Source organism: Canis lupus, chromosome 5 (genome assembly GCF_003254725.2).
Source record: "Canis lupus dingo isolate Sandy chromosome 5, ASM325472v2, whole genome shotgun sequence".
In the NCBI taxonomy this organism is placed as follows: domain Eukaryota; kingdom Metazoa; phylum Chordata; class Mammalia; order Carnivora; family Canidae; genus Canis; species Canis lupus.
In genome coordinates, this window is record NC_064247.1 from 81,229,070 (window position 1) to 81,241,457 (window position 12,388).

At 46.0% G+C, this 12,388-nt stretch overlaps 1 protein-coding gene across 3 annotated transcripts in view; it reads right to left on the reverse strand.

Annotated features, from left to right (window-relative positions):
- SLC7A6 (solute carrier family 7 member 6) overlaps positions 1 to 12,388 on the reverse strand; it is a 39,718-nt gene that overhangs the window by 7,090 nt on the left and 20,240 nt on the right. For all 3 annotated transcript variants that reach the window (XM_025426625.3, XM_025426628.3, XM_025426626.3), the window contains 5 exons: positions 7,737 to 7,862; positions 5,692 to 5,836; positions 4,721 to 4,844; positions 4,414 to 4,517; positions 368 to 464 (listed from right to left, as the gene is read on the reverse strand). In XM_025426625.3, coding sequence (XP_025282410.1) covers positions 368 to 464; positions 4,414 to 4,517; positions 4,721 to 4,844; positions 5,692 to 5,836; positions 7,737 to 7,862 — 596 coding nt within the window. The remainder of the gene's footprint in view (positions 1 to 367; positions 465 to 4,413; positions 4,518 to 4,720; positions 4,845 to 5,691; positions 5,837 to 7,736; positions 7,863 to 12,388) is intronic.

The following is a 12,388-nucleotide window of genomic DNA, read 5'->3' on the forward strand; positions in this document are numbered from 1 at the left end:
CCTCATATAACTGTTTTATATTTTTAAAAAATTTAAGAAACACTGAGAGGATGGGAAGTAGCTTAAAAACCTAGTATAGGGCAGCCCAGGTGGCTCAAGCAGTTTAGCACTGCCTTTGGCCCAGGGCCTGATCCTGGAGACCCAGGATCGAGTCCCACGTCAGGCTCCCTGCATGGTGCCTGCTTCTTCCTCTGCCTGTGTCTCTGCTTCTCTCTCTCCTCTCTGTGTATTCTCAGAAATAAATAAATAAAATCTTTAAAAAAATAAAAAAATAAAAAATAAAACCTAGTATACCTCCCCACCCACAGTCTTCTCATAAAGCCAGGAGAGATTCTACAATTCTCCACACTCCCCCAGCAGAGCTTACATTGAACAGTAAAGCAGGAATGGGTGTAAAACGCTCAATGTGGATCATGGACAGAAGGTCTGGGAGGTGGCCCTCACGGGAGCCCACGAAGAACAACCTAGAAAGATAAGAAGTGTCAGGATGATCCTTTCATTTGGCCATGTAGCCACACTCCTCACTTGGACAAACTACGCTCAGAGCTCTAGAGCTAGGAGGCAGTCTCTCAGGACCATCCCATATTCTCTATACATGCCTAACCCCCACCTTCACCCCTCAACTTTACCCATAGATGTCTCCAACTTCCAACCATTTGTACTTCAACATTATCCAGGAATGCCCTACCCTACTATTGGCCACAGACACCCCCCAGCCCCTCAGCTATGAAACCCACCATCACCCAATGGATGCCTCACCCGGCCATCGCTCACTGCCACCCCAATCCACTCCATCAGAGGTACCTCCACTCTAACACCCCACAGATTTCATACTTAACACAATGGCTTTTTAAAGAAGGGCAGCCAGCCTTCTGTTGTGCTCTCTATATATCTTCCCTGAGCTCCTGATATATGATAGGCCAGGATAAGCCCAGGGGCTTAGAGATAACCCAGGTTTCCTCTCTTTAGGGAAAGAGCCCAACTGATTGAGAAGCAAAGCAAGAGAGAAATGAACTACCATCTAGAGTAGTCAGCATCATCATGAAGTACAAAGCACTCAACAGGCTTGGCAGTGGGCTGAGAGAACAAAAAACTTCACAAGAGATGACCACATCTGGGCTGGGAAGAAGAACTGGAGTTTGCCAGAAGGTGAGCAGGTGGGTGGAAACCACCATTGGCAAAGGCAAAAGAGGCTTAAGGAATGAAAGAGGGTGAGCTTCCTGAGGTCAGTACCAGAATGCCTACAGTCCCAGGATAAGGTGCATGAGGAGACAGCTGAGAATAACCTACACATGAGGCCATGCTATGGAGTCTGAACAAACACTGACAGTCTGTTGTGGCTTTGAAGTAAAGGCCTCACAGGATTTGACAGAGACTCTGGTGGCATCATGGAGGCCAATTAAAGCAGGGAGAGGCTAGGGTATAGAAAGAAGGCCAGATAAGAAAGTAGTCTGTGGGGTGCCTGAGTAACACAGTCGGTTAAGCCTCCAACTCTTGATTTGGGCTCAGGTCATGATCTTAGGGTTATGGGGTCAAGCCCCACGTCATGCTCCATGCTCAGCAGAGTCAGCTTGGGACTCTCCCTCTTCCTCTGCTCCTCCCCCATTTGTCAAATAAATAAATCTAAAAAGAAAGTAATTTGCGATAACTATCCCATCAGAGAGGAGGCCTGAATGAGGGTAGACACCGTGGCTGAAGAGAGAACAAGAGAGATATGACCACCTCAATCAAATTTGGTGATCCTGGGACACCTGGGTGGCTCAGCGGTTGAGCACCTTCCTTCGGCCCAGGTCGTGATCCTGGAGTCCCAGGATCGAGTCCCACATTAGGCTCCCTGCATGGAGCCTGCTTCTCACTCTGCCTGTGTCTCTGCCTCTGTCTCTCCATGTCTCTCATGAATAAAAAAATACATTCTTTTTTTTTTTTTAAAGGTATTTGGACTTTTTTTTTTTTTTTTTTTTTTTTTATGATAGTCACACACAGAGAGAGAGAGAGAGAGAGAGAGGCAGAGACATAGGCAGAGGGAGAAGCAGGCTCCATGCACCGGGAGCCCGACGTGGGATTCGATCCCGGGTCTCCAGGATCGCGCCCTGGGCCAAAGGCAGGCGCCAAACCGCTGCGCCACCCAGGGATCCCAATAAATACATTCTTAAAAAAAAAAAATTTGGTGGTCCTTTGAGTGTGTGTCTATGTGTGTGCACATGTGTACATGTGTGAGCTGGGAGAAGAGGGTGAACACCAAGGGAAAAACAAAGAGGTCAAGGAAGGAGAACTGGCAACACATAATATCACAACTAAAGACAAAGCATAAGTGGAGTGCATTTAGATACTTGTGAGCCATCTAGGTGGAGCCACAGGAGTTGATGATAGCATCTGGAAAGGTCACAGGGCAAGATGGTGGGAGTTGGCTCACACAGGTTAATAATCTGTACTAGGTAGAGAAGAAATAGGGTAGAGGGGATGCTAGGAGATACTATGCAGGTACAACAAAAGTGTCTAGTACAAAACCAAAGACAACTACATAGGCAACAAAGAAAAAGTGAGAAGTTAACACAGAAACAATTGTGCATTACCTCAACATCACTGCAGTCCCCTTCATGTCCAGACTCTTACTCTCTGAATCCTCTATCCCCACCCTCAAAACCCAGTTTGGGGTGCCAAACTGTCAATCCCACAGTATAGCTGAGTGAGGTTAAAAGGCACCTACTGTGTAAGTATTTTAAGTTTGGCAGAGCCAATTAGAATGTCTTGGGCACAGCGCCTGAGTGGCTAAGTTAGTTAAGCATCTGCCTTTGGCTCAGCTCATGATCCCAGGGTCTGGGGATCGAGCCCTATGTCAAGATCCTTACTCAGCAAGGAGCCTACTCTCCCTCCTCTCCCTCTGCCTACCCATACCCCCTGCTTGTGTGCACACTCTCTCTCTCTGTCAAATAAATAAATAAATAAAATATTTAAAAAAATAGAATATCTTGGGCATCAGTAAGGGTGAGGTTATGGGAAACACCATCTTTGGGTGGGGTAACTTGTGAAGAGTCACACTCAGTGCAACCTTGGCCACATCAGCTTGAAGTAAAGGAAGAGGACACCATACTATTTTCCAGGACTGATCGCTCTATTGCTCTCCGTAGGGAGGCCCCAAGTACCTGGACTGGGGTGTCAAAACCAGTAAGAAAAGAAATAGGACAAAATATTATTTCTTTTACTAATTCATCCTCTACCTGTTCATGCAGAAGATATTTTTTTTTCAAGATTTTATCTATTTATTCAAGAGAGAGAAAGAGAGGCAGAGACACAGGCAAAGGGAGAAGCAGGCTCCATGCAGGAAGCCCAATGTGGGACTCAATCCCGGGACTCCAGGATCACTCCCTGAGCCAAAGGCAGACGCTCAACCGCTGAGCTATCAGGTGTTCCTCATGTAGAAAATATTTACTGAATGCCTGTTATACTCCCAGCCCTAGGGACAGCAACGTGTATAGGGTGAGTGGAAGAGAAATCAGGAAAGAAGGCTTCCTTTCAAATACCAGAGTGTCACAGAGTCACAGGAGTAGTTTCAGAAGTAGAGGGTAGTAAGCATCACTTGCTATAGGAGTCCATAAGAATAAGAACTAAAAGCAGGCTAAGAAGGAAGTCACCAATACACTTAAGAATATTTTTTAGGTAGCAGAAGTCAAAGTATAATGGCTAGAACAATAAGTGGCAGTCAAAATGCAGACCATTCCCTCAAGAAGTGTATCCAGTAAGGAAGAAGAGAGATGAGAAAAGCTGTTTTGTGACTTCACTGAGCAGAGATGAAGCTTGTGCAGAGCTGCTTCCCAAATGAACATCCACCAAAGAGAAGGGCCAAATGATGAAGCAAAGTGCTAAGAAGAGGGATGGTGCTGGAGCCCTGAGACCAACCAGCTAGCAGGGTCAGCCTGGAAAAGCGGAACTACTCCTTTCTCTGAAACAACAGGAAGGAAAAATGCTCTTATAGGTAAGTCTCTACACAGAGAGGAGAGCAGAGCCTACCTATCAGCTTCAGTGATATCTGTGAAGTGAAGGGCAGGGTCACCCTGTACCAATACCTGGTATACAGCAAGTGATCACTAATAATCTTTTAAAGGAAGGAGTCCTGAGCCTACAGTATAACCCACAAGGAGCCTAGAGTATGGTCCCTGACAGGGTCTCTACTCCAGGCTATAACCTTCCTTCCCTCCACTTCTAACCAATCTGTTCTCACCTCAGATGGAAGTGTGAGCTTCAAGCACACAAATGTCAGCACAAAGGCCGAAATACTCATGCACACAAGTGTACACACACACACATACACACCCTATACATCCAAAAGAGGTAAGAAGGGCTCTTATGGGCTCACCTATATCCTCAGAAGATTAAATATTGCAATCTGTTATTGGTAAAGCAGAAATACATTACCTTGAGGAAGCAAAGATAGATGCATTGAGGCCCCCAAAGCAGGACAGGGCAACGGCAATGGGAATGGTCCAGCTGAACATGCCAAATGTCTGGTCAGCAAATGTCTAGGGAAAGAGCACAGAAGTCACTCAGCACAGACCAGGATTTCATAAGCCTCCTATACCTATGCTTTCAGGACAAACACCATCACTACTGAGCAGCCCACTCTCTGGCCTAGACCCATCATCTCACCCTTCAGAGCTGGAGTGGCTGCAGAAAGAGATTGAGCCATACAGTATCATAAGATGACAAGCAAATAGGGACTCACCACAGCCACAGCATCACTGTCAAGGACATCTGAAATGCTCAGCACTGTGTAATAGGCCACATTGGTCAGGATGTAGATGAGCGTCACAATTGGCATAGAAATCCCAATGGCCAGGGGCAAATTTCTGTCAGGACAAGTGAGACAGGACTACCTAGAATCAACTCTTTTTGGAGTCAGAGTTCACCCAGGGACTTTTCTGAAATTTAGCAGTTCCCTGACTCTAAGTCTTTGAGGCAGGCTCCTCTTTCCCACATTGTCTAAGGTGGGTATGAATCCCATGCCCCTTTCTGCTAAGAAACGAGAGAGAGAGAGAGAGAGACCCTTCTCTGTGAAGATAGCTGGGGATCAATATTTGATCCTTGCCACAATAGGACTCATGAGTCCCACTGAAGGAGGAGCAGTGTCCTCCAGGGACTGGAAGCCAGGCTGGGGACCTGGCTGCCCAAAATAAGCTTCTGGCTTCCCAGGCTTCAGTGTCAGCACCAGAGTATGAGGTTCTAACACTTTAGCCCCCGCTGGATCAGCCACTGCTAAATGGAAGACCTCTTCTTTTCTTTTTTTTTTTTTTTAAGATTTTATTTATTTATTCATAGACACACAGAGAGAGAGGCAGAGACACAGGCAGAGGGAGAAGCAGGCTCCATGCAGGAGCCTGATGTGGGACTCGATCCTGGGTCTCCAGGATCACACCCCAGGCTGCAGGCTGCGCCACCGGGGCTGTCCTGGAAGACCTCTTCTTGAGCAAAGACCTTGGGAATCCTCCAGTGTAAACCTGAGCGTGAATAGCAAGGGGCTTTCCCTCCTTCACTCATCCCCAACCTAGCCCCTTATCCCTCGGAGCTAGAGAAGGAGGAGTAGGGAGAAGAAAGGATGAGAGAAAGAGAAAGGGGAAGAAAGAAGGCAAGTGTGCCCACTATGAGCAGGAGGAGTTCCAGCCAAGTTGGGAAGTGAGAGTGTGATCCCACCGTTACCTTTCTGGGTTTTTGATTTCTTCTGTTACAAAATTAAGGGTGTCCCAACCTGAGTAAGAGAAGAGGGCAGAGTAGAGGGCGAGAGAGAGGTCTCCCATGTCCCAGGAGGAACCCTCAAAGGCGTCTTGAAAGTGCTCAGAGTGTCCTGTGGGGACAAAGGTAAGTAGGGGAAGGAGTTCAGGGAGAAGAAAGAGGAAGAAGAAAGAAAAGAGACATAGTAGGTATAAGGAGAAGAGGAGGAACAGGGAGAGGCAGTAAGAAAAAGGAAGCAAAGATGGGGAAAGAAAGGAGGGTCAAGAAAAAAAAGGAAAAGCAAGTGGGAAGAGGGAAGAAAAAAAAACATAATTTAACATCAAAAGAACAACCATCAGCCATCTCTATACTTTATCACCCCACCCACTCCGTCAAGAAAGTGCATATTCCTCTAACAAACCTATGCAATCTTAGAAAAACAAAGGCATTCCTGGTTGCCTTCTGAAGTGATAATACCATTTCCAGAAAAGCTCTAATAAATTTGCAGTGTCCTCACAGTAGGCCAGAGATCTTCCTCCTTTTTTTAGAAAGAACCCTGTTTCACATAAAGGAAGCATTTTTAATTAACAATTAGACCTTCCTGTGGAACTATCTCTTGTGGCCAAAACCAATGCACAATTTGGGTCAAATAGTTTTCCCATTCTCATGAAAAGAACTCCGTTGCTCTACTTGCAGAAGCTGTGATTACATGTGGCAGGAAATCACAGGCTATGTATGAACTGGGGTCTTCTTATCTCTCATTAGGCCAGGGGTAGGCCTGGGCCACTTCCTCCCTTAGGGAGACAGCCTAGGCACCAGTCATTCTCCTTGGAGGCCTCTGGAGACCATTAACTAGAAAGCTGAGGAGGCAGCACCTGCCTGGCCCAGCAGAGAGACCTTTTGGACACACTGGAGGTTTTTAACAAGATCCAGACTTCTAAGGAAGCCTGCTGTCACCCCCTGCAAAAAGTAGACCTAGTCCTTCAATGTGTCAAAAAGGGCTGGATATGCAGCAAGAGAAGGGAAAATAGAGGTTTTTATGTCCCGTGTCAGTCATCATATACAGGAGTGGTTTCCTCAGGCATAGATCTTGGTAGAAGGATAACTTATCTACCCAATTTGACCCCAAGATGTTCCTGAGACTCATGGACATCAAGGTGGCTGGCTGTAGTAACTTGGTACATGTGCACTAAGGTACTGGACCAGCTGCCTAAGAATCACTCAAGGCACTTAAAAACAGAGCTTTCTGAACTCCCGAACCAATCAGTGTTTAATCCAATGGATCTGAGATGGGGGAGCCTCAGCCCCCTCCCCAGTAAATATAAACACGGCTGAGTTTAGAGACAATCTATAAAACTAGGTTGTTAAGTAAGTGATTGAGATCCCCTTAGCCAAAAATACCTTAGGGATTTCCCTAAGAGCTCGGGAAATCTTGTCTACCCTCATTGCCAGTCTACTTTGATTCAGGAATGAAAAGCTTCCTAAGGCCAACATGCAGGAAAGTCAGTGCCAACTTCATACTATTTTAATATTTTCCTGAGAGTTGACTTTGAGACCGAATGTTAAATAGAAGCAAATTCAGATGAAAAGTAAAGGCTGCAAAATAACCACTCATTTCTACATTCCATACCTTCCTTCCCATTCCTCTCAAGGATGGCCAGGTCTTCCTACTCACTGCATGGCAGTCACAGACCAAAAACAGGGCAAGAGCAGGGCTCACTCTATCCCCATCAACTACACTTATGACCCAATTATACATGATCCAGGTTTCAAAAACTCCTAGGCTTCCAGCTGCCTTCTTGCAATGTTCCCAGCCTCCACAAAGGGAAAGCAGCCCTAGGGAGGGACTGTTCAGTTGGCCAAGCCAGCCTGGCCCAAGAAGCTCAGGAACAGATGTCTCACTCTCACTGATAGTCCAGGATACACATAAAAAGAGCTAATCAGTAAAGCCAAGATTCCCTATGTCCTCCTTAGGAAATCCATGCAAACTCCCAGAGTCACCCACCCTCCTTCCCAGCCCAGGCCCATCTTACCCTGGCACAGTTTAACGAGACCCATGACAATGATGGCAATGAGCGCTAGGACCTTGGCATAAGTGAATGTGTCCTGAACACGTGTGCCCCACTTGACATAAGCACAGTTCACAAATGTCAGCAGACCTAGAAGGAAAAACATAACATCACTGACAGGCTTGAGCTGAGGGCATGTGACCCAATCTCACCTTGTAGAAAGCATCACATCTGCCCTATCTGCCTAAAGCAAAGGGGCCAATAGATCAGTCAGAACCAGAAGAATAAGCAATGGAGGGACATCCACCATCCGCTCATCACTGTGGACAAGTAAAGATACAAACGCATGCATTAACACATTCTTAAATTCTAACAGCCAGAATCATTTTTTGGAAATTGCCCCCAGGCCCAGGAATAATGGACTTCACCCACTTTTTCCCACTCAGACTCCCAATGTTCCAAACCATCCAAGGCATAAAACATTTCCATGGCCACAAGAGAGGCCCATCAACAAATGAGGTGAATTTGAATGCAGGTGGCAAGTCACCTAGGAATTACAATGTTTTACGTGTAAGTACCTGACAATTTCATATACATCCTCTCAATTAATTCCCACAACCCCAAAATATAGACAACCCTATTCCTGTTTTTAGATGAGGAAACTGGTTGAGAGAGGCAACCTCCCCCACCATCCTCTGCATTTCTATCCAAACCTCCCAATTCTCACTGAGGTCCATGGAGAAGTAAGCTTGCCTGGGCATTCCCTAGGCTCCTGTCTGTGCTGCCGGCTTTAGGGCCCAGCTCCTTGTGGGCTTCAATGATATCCAAGCCCTGTGCTGAGGGTCCCAGCATCTTACCCTGCTAAATAGGGACTTCTCTGACCTACCAGGAGGACACAAGAACAGAATAGGGGTTCTCAAGGGGTTCTACAGGCCTCAAGGGGTTCTACAGTGATGTGGCTAAGTACTGTCACAAGCCTCCAAAAATAGAACTTTTATGTGAACCCCAAACATTATTACCAAATCCTTGGGGCTGATCTTCCAAGCCACCTCTACCTACCCCTACCCATTTTGCGCTCTCTTCTTCAGCCAGAAACTCTCTCCTTACTGGTGCCATATATACACTTAGAAGAAGTGTCCTTTACTCTTCCAGCTGCCACAGCCAACAGCAACTCTCGCTTTCAAGGTCTAGCTCACTCACCACTTCCTCTGTAAAATCTTCTTCAAATATACCAGCCAGTCCCTCACTGAGCTCTCCCTCCCTGAACCCTATAGCACTCCCACTTCACAGCACAGCTTAGTATCTCATGCTATGATCATGTAGACACCTGTCTCAAGAAGGTCTCTCCCTTGGGCATTTGCACAGTCACAAATTATTGGGGAGGGGGGAACAAAATCATATTGTTTTCTTTTCCTTTCTTTTCTTTTTTTTTTAAGATTTTACTTATTGGGACATCTGGGTGGCTCAGCAGTTGAGCATTTGCCTTTGGCTCAGGGCGTGATCCCAGATTCCAGGGATTGAGTCCCACATCAGGTTCCTTGCACTGGAGCCTGCTTCTCCCTCTGCCTAGGTCTCTAAAATAAAAAAGATTTTATTTATTTATTCACAAGAGACACACACACACAGAGAGGCAGAGACACAGACAGAGAGAGAAGCAGGCTCCCCGCAAGGAGCCCGATATGGGACTCGATCCTGAATCCTGGGATTGCACCCTGAGCAGAAGGCAGACACTCAACCACTGAGCCACCCAGGTGTCCCAAGCATATTGTTTTCTTAAGCTTATTGCCAAGAAAAAAGGGGAAATGATAAACTCTGGTTGGAATCAAGATGGTGATGACTTTTCACTTAATCACCGATTCCCTAGAGCAAGGAAACTATCAGAAAATTGACATTCCTCTACTCAAATGGCAGGAGAGCCAAGAGCCTACGGAAATAAACATGGTGGCTAAACACCTCCATGACACTTTAAGAAATTTCACTCTGTAATACGCTAGCAAGTAACACAAATGCTCACTAGTCAGTCATGGGGAGTGGGAGGCAAAAGTCATATGGGAAGAAAGGCCAAAGGAATGCATGCATGGTGCTGCCCTGCAAATCAAAGTTCGCTATGTGGGGCTAAGCCTAGAACAGCTAGCATAAGGATTACCTGATTAATAGCCCAGTAATCCACAGACCCCAGTGCAATACAGTAAGGATATTTTGAGGTATCTGCCTCAAATTGCTCCCCCTCGCCTATCATGGCTGATTACCCAAGCTGAGCCTATTCAGTTGCCTTTCCCAGGAACATAGTTTGGGGTACCAAAAGACTGAATCTACCTAACAGTAGCAGAGTTGGGAAATATAGCAAGTCAAAGTCACATTCAGACCCTTGTAATAGAGGAACAAAAACCACAAGAAAACAGAGGAAGGAAGCAGAACTATGCAAAGCAGAAGTGAGAGGGCGTGCAGCCTGCGAGAAAAAGACTAACAGAGAAAGATAAATACACGAAAGACAGAGGACAAAGAGACAAGAGACAGAGATAAAGAGACATAAGGGACAAAAAGAGAGAGGGACAAAAAGATGGACATATACATGAAGAAAGAGATTATCTCACCATGCCCTGGCTATGCTCACTATGCTTCTGCCTTGTAGCACCAAGATGTGGATGTGAGATGGAGAAGAGGAGCAGACTTACTCCTCAGCCCCACTGACAGGCACTCCCTCTCCCTCTCACTTCTACCCCTCCTTCCCTCCATCCTGCTACAACCTCCCCCCACCCCCCCAAACACACACACACACTTGCTCCTCTCAGCACAGGAGTAAATATTGCGCGCAATTCAATGACTACTGCCAATAAGTGAAAGAAGGCAGCTCCTCAAGAAGTCCCTGCAGAGCCCATTCTGAAGGACAGTCAGAAAGATACAAAAGAGCCTGTCATAGTGGTTGCCTCTGGGGAAAAAGACCAAAGCACTGGAGAGGGAGAGAGACTTTTTCCATTGTATACTATTTTATACTCTGACTTTTTTACTATGCACATACGCTTCTTCCTCAGTAAAAATTAAACTATTTAATCTAAAACAATGTGCAAAGGAGCAAGGCCAGGAGCAGGGTGAGGCAAGGAAGGCACATAATTTAAGGAGGCACTCACTTTCAGGACCACTTGGAGAACCTGAGGTTGAATACACCCTTAAATGCTGGCCACAGGAGTCTTGCTTGCTTCACTGTACTCTCAGCTCTGCCAGAGAACAGAGAGCTCTGACAACAGTCTACCAAACAGAAGCCAAGTCCCCTGAATGTTTTCCTGATTCTAATTAAGAAACATTTCACCATCTAATCCCCACCCCTCCAAACATCCCAAAATTCCCATCCCCATCTAGTGCCATAGAGTCCATCAGAGCCCAAGCACAAGACTGGGCCTGGAGGCCAGGTGCTCAGATAAAACTACCACAATGACAACATCCAAGCCTTCCCTCCTCTCTAGATCTCATCTCCTTGCTGGAAAGCCTGCACCAATGAGTGTGGGGTTTGTGTGAGGGTCTTCAAGCTCTGGGGGCTTGTTGCTGGGAAAGGAGTACTCAAATAGCAGATCCACACCTAAAGCAGAAACAAATGCCCAAGGTCGCTTTGTGGCAAAAACTGCTAGTTATTTTTTAATATCTGTTCTTCCATTTTTCCTTACTAATAGAAACTTTAGCTAGGGTCTAGGTTGCCCAAAACTTTTTTTTAAAGATGCATTTATTTATTCATGAGAAACACAGATTGAGAGAGAGAGAGAGAGAGAGAGAGGCAAAGGCATAGGCAGAGGTCTCCTCACAGGAAGCCTGATTCAGGACTAGATCTTGGATCCTGGGATCACAACCTGAGCCCAACAACTGAGCCATCCAGGCGTCCCAGGATTGCCCAAAATTAAGCTGACATTTACCAGGCTTTCTTGCAGGCAGGTATGGCCAAATAAGTAAGTTCTTGCCCCAGCATATAAGCAAAGTTTCATATAAAAAAGGCCTCAGGAAGTCTCTTTGAAGGACAGAGCCTGCCTTTTTTTGTCTTTCCTGTCAGCCACAGTACAGACTTGACAGCTGGGGCTTGAGTAGCCACCTTGGACGACCAGCTAAAAGTCACACGCTGAGGATGGCAGAGCAGTAAGGCAGAAGGAAGGAACCTGTCTCCCTGAAAAATTCTGAAGTCATCCTACCAGCCTCACACTGCCTACCTTAAATATGTGAGAGAAATAAACTTCAGTATATTTGAGCGATGCTGCTTTTGGTTTTCAGGTGCTTAAAATCCAAATTAATCCTGGGTAATACATGCACTCTAAGAACTATGCCCCTCATATTCTCTTTCTGATGAGGAGGAGCTCGTTTGGCAATCTGCAGCTACAGTCCCAGTTATGCTGACAGTCACAGCTCCCTTTTCCACAGCAACGAGGAGAAGAAGGAACCCTTCCAATTTCTCCCAAAAACAAGCTGGATGTTACTAAGAGGCACTCAAGGACAGAGGAATGCAATCCTTAACAACAGCAGCAACATGGTGGAAGAAAAAAAAAAAGCAGGGGAGAGATATCTACAAGTCTATTAGGAGAAAATTGTTCTATAACAGTCCAAGAAAGGTAAACCCTTCCAAATGGAAATCCTGGAATCTGGAGCTACCTCTTGGGATGCATATGAATATGTCAGGTATATGCCTTTTTAAGAATCCT